Raw genomic sequence first — 13,583 nt, 5'->3', positions numbered from 1 at the left:
GTGGTCCTGAGGCTCCAGATCTAGGGGTCGAGGGATGGGCAGCGGGTTGCGGACCTGTGCCCATATCACTTGGCGTTTACAGTCAATCAGGGGTTCCAGTCGGTTTAGGAGATCTTTGCCAATAAGAAAAGGAATGGTTTCTAATGGGGACACGTACACTGGGTGAATCAAATCCATTGGTCCAAGGGTCAGGCGGATGAATGCCACAAACTCCAGCTCTAACTTAGTATCTGAATACGGCAAGATGTTAATAGGACAGGAGAATAGTTGCAGCTCTCGACTCACTGGGTTGGCCGCAGCTTTCACCTGATGGAAAAGTGTAGTGGACACGAGTGTAATGTCTGCCGCTGTGTCAAGAAGGGCATCATGTTTGAAACAGCCTTCGAGAGTAGTGGGCAAATACCATTTTTGTGCAATTCCTTTCGTGGTTAAATGGCTAAGAAATACAAGAACAGGATCCTCGCTGGAAGTACCTAGGGGTTCAGACTGGCCTGCTAAAAGGGCGCTATTGGGCATTTGTTCTGCCCCTTCTGAGCATGGTTGATCAGGCGGGCGAACCTGTGCCATAGGAGTTTGGCTAGGCACCGGCCGTGACTGGTCATGTTCATTGGGATCTGTGAGATCTTTTCTTTTGATCAATTTTGATTGACCTGGCAAGATTTTAACCGCTGATGGAGGTGTCACTGAAGTGATTGTAAAAAGATCGGCTTTCTTAGATCCGTCTTTGCACATTTGATCAATAATTCGTTTTAGGGCTTCCAAGCCTCCTTCACTTGGTTCAAACGAATGAGATTCATTCTCAGGATCCCTAGTTTTACGTGGGAATTGACCCCGGGTCTCTGTCCCTGCCTCAGTAGCTTCCTGATCGGACTGGTCATGTTTTGGTTTACGCCAGGGTTCAGAGTACTGGGAGGCGTGCCTGCCAGGTCCGTGACTGTCGCCGGACTTGGGGCCTTGCCATTGGTCAGGTGGGGGCCTACCTTGGTTGTAACCTGAAGGATACTGACCTACATCACAACTTGGATGGTTCCGGTTATGCTCAGACCATGGGGGTCTGGCATTTTCAGGACTTTGGACGCTGGGGGACTTTGCTCTTTTACTCGATGCCTGCAAATGTTTTGCAAATCCCTTTAGGGCTAAATCACGTAATTCCCTACTGGTTAAAGTACGTGGGCAGGCTGCAATACCTAAGTAATAACTGGTAGTGGGATGAAGATTTTGAACAAACAGTGATTTAAAGTTCAATTCTTCCTCCATAGCTGGTTGGTTTTGGACTCCAAAATAGGCTTGGAGGAGACGGTGGTAATATTTTTGGGGTGACTCTTGTCGGCCCTGTTTGACGGCTAGGGCCGCAGTCAATCCCGCTTGTAGCAGGTGGTTGGAGAATTCATCCTCCAGCACCTGGCGCAACAAGTGGTAATTGCCACGGACATCGTCAAGTTGACGTTCAATGAAGCGGCTAACCTCTCGGTTTGAAGTCGCTTTAATTAGGTAGATTTTATCATCTACCGTAGCTTGGGGAAATTTCCGCAAATAATAATCGATGTCTTTCAAGTACATGTTGACATCTGGGGAGCCATCAGGGTCTGGCTCAAAGCGATTTATATTACGGGCAATTTTATCTAGGTCCCTGTCAGTGGGACTCTGGGTTTGATAAAAGCCAGGAGTCGGGCCACGTCCCTGTGAGAGCGTGGTCCTAACGAGGCCAGGAGGTGCTCTGCAGACCTGAGTGGGAAACGGTGGGTTGGGAGTAATTGGCGGCAAGTGGGGGTGCAAAGCTGAGTCCCTAGGGGAGCAGGTGGATGCTGACGCCCATTCTCCATCATCACGGAGAGCAGACTCCCATCCGGTGGATTGACCATGCCTAGTATCATAAGAATACTTTAGCTCATTTTCAGCATCAGCTAGTTTTGACTCCAGACTTTCCTGTCGCTTTTGAGCAACCCACAACTCAATCTTTACCTCTGCTAACTCGCGTTCTGTGCGTGACCGTTGCAGTTGAGATTTCGCCAACTCACCCTGGGTTACTACCAATTCCCTTTCTACACTATGCAGAAGTTCAGTCTTAGTGATTGCCATGTCAACCTGATGTTCTAGTTCTTTAATCCTATTCTTAGATAATGCGTCCCTTTTTTCATAGGTTGCGCATTTCCTATTAACCCGTTCCAGTTCTTTGGACTGGGTTACTAGCATGGTAGCCATTTTACCTAAAATTGTGCTTATTTCTTTGCCCGACATGTCACCAGACAGGCACTGTGCCATGCAGTCTGTCATCAGTGACTGTAGTTTAGCCATGTTGGCATTTTGGGCAGTTTCTATGTGATCAGGTGCTAAAGCATAAGTAATGTCAGCCAGTACTGACTCAATGTCAGAACCCTCCTCACTGAGGGGATCTGACCGAAATTCATCTGCCATATTGCTTTAGAATTGACACTGTGTATGGTCTGCTTTATTGGATCTATTGGTGACACCTGCAAACCTATGCATCCAAATGTAAAGCACTTAGTTTTAAAGCAAGTAGCTTTGAGACAATGGTCTTGCCCACATATCAATGATTAAAATTGAATGTTTTCCTTCATCTACCACGGGTAGTTAGGAAGTATCTCTAATTTCACAAGTGTTGTCTCGCATCAGCGACAGCAACTTGTTTGGCTAACCCAGGTTAGGGCTTATGCTAAGAAAACCTACAGGTTTTGATGATTTAGAGATGTATTTACCAGCAGGTATCAAACAATATAACCAATGACATAGCTAGACAAAAGACAGAATCAATTAAGCATGTAGACACAGAACGCTTTAAACTACATACGCTACTAGAAGAAGACAAGCTAAGATAGGTATACAAGACAACAAAGTACCTAACTCAAGGATAGAACTGAACCACTCAGTGGCTTCCAATTCATTAAGGATACAAAACAAATTTAATACCAGTCACACGTGATATTAAATTTTGTTAAATTCAAAGAGCTTTATTAGCATGACTGTTGTAGTGGTTACAGTATTGCTAAAGCATTAAAATACATTTACATGAATGTACTAAACTAACTTGTTGCTCAAGTTCATTACTCTGTTTAGCCAACAGAGGGAGACAATGTTGAGTACAATTATCTACCCTTATAGGGAGCGCAATTACCGAGTCGACCACTAGGGGGTAATAATGTTCAACAAGACAGGGGGCATCGCACAAAAGTGTCAGTCACTCTGACGTCACTAAGCACCGCCCCTTTAAGGTCATTCGCTGTAGCATGGGATTTCTCCCAGTCCACCTTGAACCACCGAAGGGTAAACACCACGCATTAACACAGATATAAAGCCAAAGTTTGCTTAAAAACAACTTACACACAGCTTTATTAATAAAGTTTACCAACTCAATCGCGATTGAAGAGTTTTTCACTTATTTCAGCACTAAGAGAACAAGTTTTACACCACTTTAACACTATTATGCAATCAGAATCTCGTGACGCATTAGTTTATGGTTTATTAAGTTATCGCTTAACTAGTGTGGCTTTTTTTAAGTTATTCCTCTAATACCAAAGCCTGGATTTTCGCAGATAATTGGTCTAGAACTTAAACTAAGATTTGGAATATCGCAAACCAAAGCAAGCTGAAAACTTTAAGGCACACACACATTTAGCCAACTCAAGCACGTTTGGTCATTTGTTTGATCAAACGTGACGCACACACATAAGCGAACTCAAGCACGTTTGGTGCAAACCATTCGCTTTAACACAACGCACAGCTGTGTTCGTTATAACACACATGGAGGTGTTTAATATGAACAAGAAGAGTTTTCTATAAGCAGTAATTTCGTTTAACTCGCAGCTTATATGGAGTTTGATCGCAGTTCAGCAGGGTTAGTTCAATGTTTCACGCATGTTAATCGCATTTAGAATGTTACGCATCTCACACTCGATTCCTAATTTGGGCAGGTTTATCAGCATGTACATAGCACGTGGATTTTAATTACTAGATTTGATTTCCATTGCCTCACACGGGGCACCAAATAATGTAGTATTAATTGGATTAAAATAATGATCGATTAATTAATTATATAATTAAATAATTATATAATTAATAGCCTTGATAACGGAGCACCACCAGCGATTTTGGATTTAAAGGTTGACCGCTGGGAACCTAAGTTTTAAAATATCATACATAAACAAGTCTCTTTCCTCTGATTGTAAGTTCTTTCAAATGGACTATTCCTCGCCTCAAAGCAATTAAAAACACTGTGCCAAGTTGCATAAAACGATAATGTTTATTAAAAGAACATTAAAACTAAGAATACAATGCTTACTACCTAAATACCTAAAGATTCATGCATACATTGTTAGATGGACTACTATATAAAATTAGTTTGAGATTTACGATGGGATGATGGAAGGAAACCCTTCTAAGATCTAATTAAAGAGTATACGAGAATAGTGAAACGAATAAAACATTTGTAGTGAAACCCAACTTTTACCAAGAGCACATAAACCGTGTCACCTGGAGCCATAAGCCGTAGGAGGAAGAAGCGAATACCCCAGTTTAGATCACCTCGCCGCCGGTCGTCTTGGTTGATTCTATTTCGGCCTTGGATCCGTAGAACACTTGCGGTCCTAACGTCTCTCCACCGACGAATCTCGAACACACACACGCGTACAGAAGGTGTCCGTTGGGGCCAAATGATGCTCCTTGCTGAGTCTCTCCACAGGTACGGCTCTTCCGGTCACCACGAGTTGTGTTATTCGCTCAAAAAGGTTGGATTCCTACACGCGGTCAAATAAGGACTTTGTCCAAGCGCGAAACTTTGTTTAACCCAAACTTGCGAATGCTAATGATTAGCAGGCATGCTACCATGCAGTTTTCTCTGAGGCCTGGTTGACCTCTTTCTCCAATTACTCCATCTTCTCCTTGTTCTTGGAAAACTTTCTCTCTTCTTCTTTCTTCCTTCTTTCTTCTTTTTTTAACAAAGGCCCGCCTTGGGTTTTTAAACCTCTCAAAGAAGGGCGGAGTTACCTAAGGCAGAGCCAATAAGTTTACATTTCTCTTTGAGGTCATGTGGCGACAGGGCTCCTCCCACCATGTACTTTTAACTACTGACAACCAGCAGGTGGCGCTAAGATACAACAATACATGAGTTGATTAAGTTTACAAATTAAGTTTGTAAAAGTTAGATCTTTGTGGAAGTTTTCTAACTCAACTCTTAATAGTACCTAAAATTATACAAGAAAATCTTAAGTCATTCATGGATTATGCCAGTACCACATACACAAAAATCACACACATTGAATCAAAGCATACAGTATGGGTCTTCACATCTTTAACACTGGTATGAGGTCCATGAAGAGTAAATAGAACAAACGAAGCCACACGTCACTTGTATCATAACACATACAAATTTGTCAAAGTAATTGTAAGAAGGTCCTTTGGTTAGAATGAACTTATTTTAGTTCATTTTCCATATTGTTCCAGTCTCTGAATTACAGTGTGTGTGGGTGTGTGTGTGTGTGTGTGGACACACATTGTCTCGGGCCTCTGGACTCGTAAAAGTGGCTTTATGTCTTTAGCATCCTTTAAGTGTAAACAATCAGGGTTTAATGGTGGCATTTGGCCAGACTTGCCGGCACCCGAGAGCTGACCTTAATGCCCCGGTCTGCTTAAGGCCACAGATTACCTTGGCAATTATAGAGCTCTGATCAGTCATAAAAGATCCCCTGGGGAGTAACGGTCCAGGTCACAAAGGCCTTTTATGGTTCCCTCTGGGGTTGTAAACTCGGAGACATTCCCAGGGGGAACGTCACAAACAGTCTCTGGAGATAAACCGTCACTGGAGATCTCAATATGCAGAGAAATTGAAGACAATGTCCAGTTTTAATCCAGTAATAAGTCTTTCAATCACGTTTCCGCTACAGTATATTATTATTTATAATGTTATAAATGTATTTGATTATTTATAATGTTATAAATGTATATTATTATTTATAATGTTATAAATGTATTTGATTATTTATAATGTTATAAATGTATTTGATTATTTATAATGTTATAAATGTATTTTATTATTTATAATGTTATAAATGTATTTGATTATTTATAATGTTATAAATGTATATTATTATTTATAATGTTATAAATGTATTTGATTATTTATAATGTTATAAATGTATTTGATTATTTATGATGTTATAAATGTATATTATTATTTATAATGTTATAAATGTATTTGATTATTTATAGTGTTATAAATGTATTTGATTATTTATAGTGTTATAAATGTATTTGATTATTTATAATGTTATAAATGTATTTGATTATTTATAATGTTATAAATGTATATTATTATTTATAATGTTATAAATGTATTTGATTATTTATAGTGTTATAAATGTATTTGATTATTTATAATGTTATAAATGTATTTGATTATTTATGATGTGATAAATGTATATTATTATTTATAATGTTATAAATGTATTTGATTATTTATAATGTTATAAATGTATTTGATTATTTATAATGTTATAAATGTATTTGATTATTTATAATGTTATAAATGTATTTGCTTATTTATAATGTTATAAATGTATTTGATTATTTATAATGTTATAAATGTATTTGACTATAATGTTATAAATGTATTTGATTATTTATAATGTTATAAATGTATTTGATTATTTATAATGTTATAAATGTATTTGATTATTTATAATGTTATAAAAGTTTTTGATTATTTATAATGTTATAAATGTATTTGATTATTTATAATGTTATAAATGTATTTGATTATTTATAATGTTATAAATGTATTTGATTATTTATAATGTTATGAATGTGTTTGATTATTTATAATGTTATAAATGTATTTGATTATTTATAATGTTATAAATGTATAACATAAATGTATAACATATAAATGTTATAAATGTATTTGATTATTTATAATGTTATAAATGTATCTGATTATTTATAATGTTATAAATGTATTTGATTATTTATAATGTTATAAATGTATTTGATTATTTATAATGTTATAAATGTATTTGATTATTTATAATGTTATAAATGTATTTGATTATAATAATGTTATAAATGTATTTATTATTCATAATGTTATAAATATATTTGATTATTTATTATGTTATAAATGTATTTGATCATTGATAATGTTATAAATGTATCTGATTATTTATAATGTCATTAATGTATTTGATTATTTATAATGTTATAAATGTATTTGATTATTTATAATGTTATAAATGTACTTATTATTTATAATGTTATAAATGTATTTGATTATTTTCTGCTTCAGAACTGAACAAGGATTTCTGCTGCTCCTCGTGTCCACATTCCTCTACAACCCAAAATCAGCTCCACAATCACATCAAGAGCTGCAACCATGTTAAATATGAGACTCTGGTGAAGATTAAGACTGAACATGAGAATCTGACGCCCACCAGAAGCTCCAGTAATCAGCAAACGTCCTCTGGTACTGTCAGCATTAACACCTCTCTCAGTCCCACACAGGAAGAAGGAAACGTCTGCTCACAGTATGGAAAGAGCTTCAGGTTCCCGAGTGCGCTCAAAAGACACCAGCGCATTCACACTGGAGAGAAACCGTATCAGTGCTCACAGTGTGGGAAGAGTTATAATCAACAGAGTGCTCTCAATATACACCAGCACATTCACACTGGAGAGAAACCGTATTTCTGCTCACAGTGTGGAAAGAGTTTTATTACAAAGAGTGTGCTCAAAATACACCAGCGCTTTCACACTGGAGAGAAACCGTACCAGTGCTCACAGTGTGGAAATAGTTTTTATACACAGTCTAGTCTCAAAATCCACCAGCGCATTCACACTGGAGAGAAACCGTATCAGTGCTCACAGTGTGGAAAGAGTTTTAATAGACCGAGTCATCTCAAAATACACCAGCGCATTCACACTGGAGAGAAACCGTATCAGTGCTCACAGTGTGGAAATAGTTTTAATACAAAGAGTGAGCTTAAAATCCACCAGCGTATTCACACTGGAGAGAAACCGTATCAGTGCTCACAGTGTGGAAAGAGGTTTAATACACAGAGTCATCTCAAAATACACCAGCGCATTCACACTGGAGAGAAACTGTATCAGTGTTCACAGTGTGGAAAGACTTTTAATACACAGAGTCATCTCAAAATACACCAGCGCATTCACACTGGAGAGAAACCGTATTGGTGCTCACAGTGTGGAAAGAGTTTTAATACAAAGAGTGAGCTTAAAATACATCAGCGCATTCACACTGGAGAGAAACCGTATCAGTGCTCACAGTGTGGAAAGAGTTTTAAAATACAGAGTTATCTCAAAATACACCAGCGCATTCACACTGGAGAAAAACCATATCAGTGCTTACAGTGTGGGAAGAGTTTTAATTATCAAAGTGTTCTGAAAAGACACCAGCGCATTCACACTAGAGAGAAATTGTATCAGTGTTCACAGCAAGGTTATAATAGTTTTGGATTTTTCATTATAGTTTAGTTTTATTTCGTTTTTCTCTAATTCAGTTAGTTTTAATTAGTTTTTAGAGTGGGTTTTCTAGTTTTTATTAGTTTTTATTATTTGTTTAATGCTTAGTTTTAGTTTAGTTTTTATTAGTTCTAGTATTAGTTTTAGTTTTTTTATACTTTGGATTATTTTTCAGGTGCAGGATTCAAAAAGGGCAGAGTAAGTATTGTGTAATAAAAACTCAACAAAAGACACCATTTAAAAAATGTATTCAATTACTGTTGAACAACCAACTGTCCACAAAAACTGTAACAATCCACAAGATAGCAGCCTTAGGTGCAAAATGTATGCAATACTGCTGCTGAAAAGGACACACATGAACATAATAATTAGGGCTGTCACGCGATAAATAATGTTGGGCCCCCTTAACAAATTGCAGATGCTGATAGCTGATCAGAATGAATTAAATGTCACTCAGAAGTTACACTTCAGGTCCAAATTCCTGCCTCTGGTATTTTTACTGCACAGTTTCAGTTCTTTTAATTTTACTTAACGAAAATATTGTAATATAATAATAACGACCTGGCGAGTGCAGCCAGTTGGGGGGCAGTGAGGTGAGTGGTTGAGTTCATGTTGTGGAGGCCCCCCTGCCATGGGCCCCAGTGCACCTTTTGTATCTGCCGTAGTTTTTCCTGCACTTGTAATTTACACAAGAACAATTTTTTCTTAAAAAAAGGGCTATTCTAAGAAAATGAATGTTGTTTTCTAACGTCTCACTGGTCATGTAATGTGAATTACAAATATATTTTCTGGTCTTTTAAGAATGTTAAGTGTACTATAGGGCACAGGGAGCAAGTGTGTAGGGAAGGTCTCAAAATTGACCGTGTCCGCCTGTGCTTATTTTTACATTTTCAGCATTTAGCAGACGCTTTTATACAAAGCAACTTACACGATGAGCGGAACACAATGAGCAATTGAGGGTTAAGGGCCTTGCTCAAGGACCCATCAGTGACAACTTGGTGGTGGCTTGAACCGGCAGCCTTCTGTTTACTAGTCCAGTACCTTAACCACTGAGCTATCACTGGCCATTATATTGTTCTTAATCAGCGTTCTGCTTCATGCACTTTTAAGAAATGCAATTAACCACAGAGACACACATTTACGTGGCACAAAGAGCCCAATAAAAATAGTTTGATTAAAATGTTTCATCTTGAGAATTTTTTTTTTATCGCGATTAAAAATGTAACGCGTTAATCGCGATTATGACAGCCCTAATAATAATATAAAATAATTAATGAGACACACATCAGGGAGCTAAATCTGAGAAAAACATGAACTTAACTTTTGCTGTGGTCATTTTGCAGCGTGGTGAGCAGAAAAAGAAACAGTCTTTTTGTAAACATGAAGTGCCGTCAGGGAGCAGCTCCCCAATCTCAATCCGCTCCCTACTCACTCCCCCTCTCCACTCCGCCTCCGTTTGCGCGTTCACGTGGAGTGTCCCTCTGTAGTGGAAGTGTTAGTGAGGAGGGAGCGGATTGGGAAAGACCGGTAGCTAACGTAAAACTGCTCGAGTGGAAATAATCGATTTCATATCAGTTCACAATGCTCATAAATAGACAAACACGAAAACGAAGGCTATTTCATCTATAATTTTAGTACGTTTTAGTTAGTTTTGTAAACGCAAAATACAGTTTCAGTTAGTTATCGTTTTTTCTTTTAATTACCGTTTTTATTTATTTCAGTTAACGAAAATGTTTTTTCAATTTCAGTTTTCGTTATTTCGTTCGTTTTCGTTAACGATAATAACCCTGGTTCACAGTTTGGAAAGAGTTTTAATAAGAAGAGTGAGCTTAAAATACACCAGCGCATTCACACTGGAGAGACCATATCAGTGCTCACAGTGTGGAAAGAGTTTTAATACAAAGAGTGAGCTTAAAATACACCAGCGCATTCACACTGGAGAGAAACCGTCGCAGTGCTCACAATGTGGAAAGAGTTTTAATACAAAGAGTGAGCTTAAAATACACCAGCGCATTCACACTGAAGATAAACCATATCAGTGCTCACAGTGTGGAAAGAGTTTTAATACACAGAGTGATCTCAAAAAACTTCAGCGCATTCACATTTTACAGAAATGATGCTCACAGTTTTGAAGCCGCTTTGGTCATTTATCAGCACTTAGACACAAGTGTGACTCATCAGATTGTACCAACAAGCTAAAACATAAAAATATCAAATATAGTGAGTGTTTGGGAGAAATGGTTAACCATGAATGAATTATACTGTGTAATTAATAGGTAAATAATTACACAGTAAACATTAATAAGTAAATAGTAATAATAAAAGTATAAATCTTTAGGTTAAACTATTTGTGATGTTCTGTTATTTACATTGGGCAAGGGAGACCCCTAGTGGTCAGGATTTATCGCAGTAGAGTTCATTTGTACCTTCACTGTTCCCGTGGGTAGTTTTGGACTGTATGAGGAGACTGATCAGTTGTGGTTTTCTTGCTCTGCATTATAGACCGTTTCATTGAGGGTAAACAATAACAACGCTACTGCGCATATCTGTTCCTTTCGCTTTTCCGGTAGCGCCATTTTTAAACATCAATCCAGCTGTCAACATGACGAGCTCGTACTTTGCGAGTCTCCCGAACGCGGAACAAATGCGATATTAGCAGAAATGAATGATAGATCATCAAGTATCTTTACCAGCCTTTTTTGAGAAGAATTTAAGAAGTCGGTGTTTTTCCGCTGACCTAAAACGTTTGCCTGAGGTAACATACCCAGCCGTGTATCACTACCCTGTTGAAACGGAGTGTGTTTACACCAGAGAGGCAGTGAAAGCTTACCGCAGTTTGGACACATACAATTAATTATTAAAATAATTATTGTGTCATCTCCCCTTTTGTGTCTGTTGAGCTAAGAGCCATTATAATATGATACAAATATGACAAACCACAGTGAATTACTTATCATATGAATTAGAACATATTAGCTAATGCTAAAACGATTTTTTTTTAGCCTAACTGGAAATACATGAAATATTTTACAGTAAGCACAATGTATTCATAAATACTGTAGTATGTTTACTTTTTGTATTACAAAAGTAGAACCATGTTTCTTTACAGGTCTGCGTGTCATTTACTAATTAAGCTAAGCTAATTAATACAGCTAATTAAGCTGTTAATATTAGGGCTGTCAAACGATTAAAATTTTTTATCGCGATTAATCTCAGAATTTCATATAGTTAATCGCGATTAATCGCATAAAAAAAAAATCGGTGTAAATTTTATAGAAAACAAGGATTTTTAAGTGAAATGTTACAATTAAAATGGTGAACACATTTTATGCTAAATGTACTTATGTTAAAAACTGCTGGGACAAGAGAAAACTGTAAGGGAGTTTTATTCACTCACATACTAGGCAGTAATACTATCCAGCAGAGACCCTTGACTTCGTATATATGTCAGATTGTAGGTTAAAATTTCTCCATCAGCAAACATTGTAGATCAGCGGTGCTTTAGGTGGGATAAGGCGTAGTTATTGTAACAGACTTTTCTGTGCTTGTATCGTGACAATGGTTTGATGGACGTTTCTACACTAAGTGAGTGTTTTTTGACCCTTTGGGGCTTCCATAGTTCATGGAATAGCATGCTTGGCTAACGACTCTAGCTGTCCGCTATTCGGTACCATAACAGAAAAAGTAATAAAAGTGTTCTGCTCCCGACAACTTGTGAATATACCGTGTATTTATTTCTTTATTAAGCAAGTGCTACGATGCTACGACGCTCGGTTACATTTGAGAAACGCTGTCTTAATGAGAGATGCCGTGCACGGTCAAGTCTCAACATAAACTACGGATGACTCGCAGGGCCAAATAGAATTTGCGTTAACGGCACTATTTTTTTTAATCGCGTTAAATTGAGATCGCGTTAATGCGTTATTATCGCGTTAACTTCGACAGCCCTAGTTAATATAATTTCATATAGTGACATTTCCCCAAAATATAGTCCTATAAAGTTATGGCTTTTACATCGTATTCTAAGGAAAATGTAAACTTTTTAAGGCTTATGTTAGTTTATGTTTATTTTGTTCTATTAATACAAATATTAAGTGCCTGCGTATTTTAATACACTTAAGCTAAACGTCAGGGACAAGACACCATAAGAACAGCGTTCAACTGAGTACATTTGTTTACAATATTTTATTATGAAATAATATATATTACATTTATTATAAGAGTTGATGGTGGGTATCCAGCCGTCTCTATTTATAGCAGCAATCCAAGCGTTTCGCTGTGCGTTCTTTTGGAAATCTGTTCACCTTAATTTCTGAAAGCAAGTTTGTACCTGGCCTGAGGGAACATCCGCCAACCGAACAACATGGTCCTAACTTAAATTTAGACATACTGTCAATAAATCACAACTGAACTAGCGCAAAAGAATCGAAGCAGTTGTGCTCAATCGCTGTTGTTCTGAGCGCTGTGTACCACCAAGCGGAAGCGTCTTAGGAACATCTACGTCACTTCCTGGACTCATGAATATTCATTTGAAAAGGTCTATATGGCCAGGAAAACATTTGCCTGTGAGTGTTTTTATGTTCAGTTGCTGTATAACTTTATACTTAGACTATCTCTGATTTAAACCTTGGTTAATGGATGAAAATAAGTTCTAAATCTCTTGAGTAATTTGTAAATGCTAACCACTAGCATCTATATGGTTTTTTCCATAGTAGTTAGCTAATAGCTAATGTTTTGGGTTATATTCATTTTAATGTACAGTGTCATGTAAATGCACTTAGGAAACAAATGTAACTAAGACATATTTTGTATGTCTGCTTTACAGTTTTACAGTGAGTCTTAAGTAAAGCTTTGAGGAGAATTTCGGCGTCCGGCTTTTCTTGGGAAACCTGTTGTCTATCTGTCGAGCTTGTAGCCACACACACACACGAGCAGGGGCAGAATAGTAAAAAGGCAAATGTTTTCCAACGGCCATCGATCCTCCAACCTGTGAGTAGAAAACGAACTCAAGCAATCATCATGACACAGAACAAAAAAGATGTGGATTTTGAGGAACTGGAAACGTGATCACAAATATCCAGCTGCTCACGAACCAGCAA

The 13,583-nt window shown here is 37.3% G+C and overlaps 1 protein-coding gene across 1 annotated transcript in view; it reads left to right on the top strand.

Annotated features, from left to right (window-relative positions):
- The window catches only part of LOC134326196 (zinc finger protein ZFP2-like), a 46,106-nt gene extending 36,470 nt beyond the window's left edge, over positions 1 to 9,636 (top strand). The window contains exons 3-4 of the mRNA XM_063008387.1: positions 7,666 to 8,048; positions 8,217 to 9,636. Coding sequence (XP_062864457.1) covers positions 7,666 to 8,048; positions 8,217 to 8,496 — 663 coding nt within the window. The 3' untranslated portion in view covers positions 8,497 to 9,636. The remainder of the gene's footprint in view (positions 1 to 7,665; positions 8,049 to 8,216) is intronic.
- Positions 9,637 to 13,583: the final 3,947 nt, after the last annotated feature.

Source organism: Trichomycterus rosablanca, chromosome 14 (genome assembly GCF_030014385.1).
Source record: "Trichomycterus rosablanca isolate fTriRos1 chromosome 14, fTriRos1.hap1, whole genome shotgun sequence".
Lineage (NCBI taxonomy): Eukaryota > Metazoa > Chordata > Actinopteri > Siluriformes > Trichomycteridae > Trichomycterus > Trichomycterus rosablanca.
The sequence above is the reverse complement of the archived record's forward strand: the minus strand, read 5'-3'. Positions and strand labels throughout refer to the sequence as shown.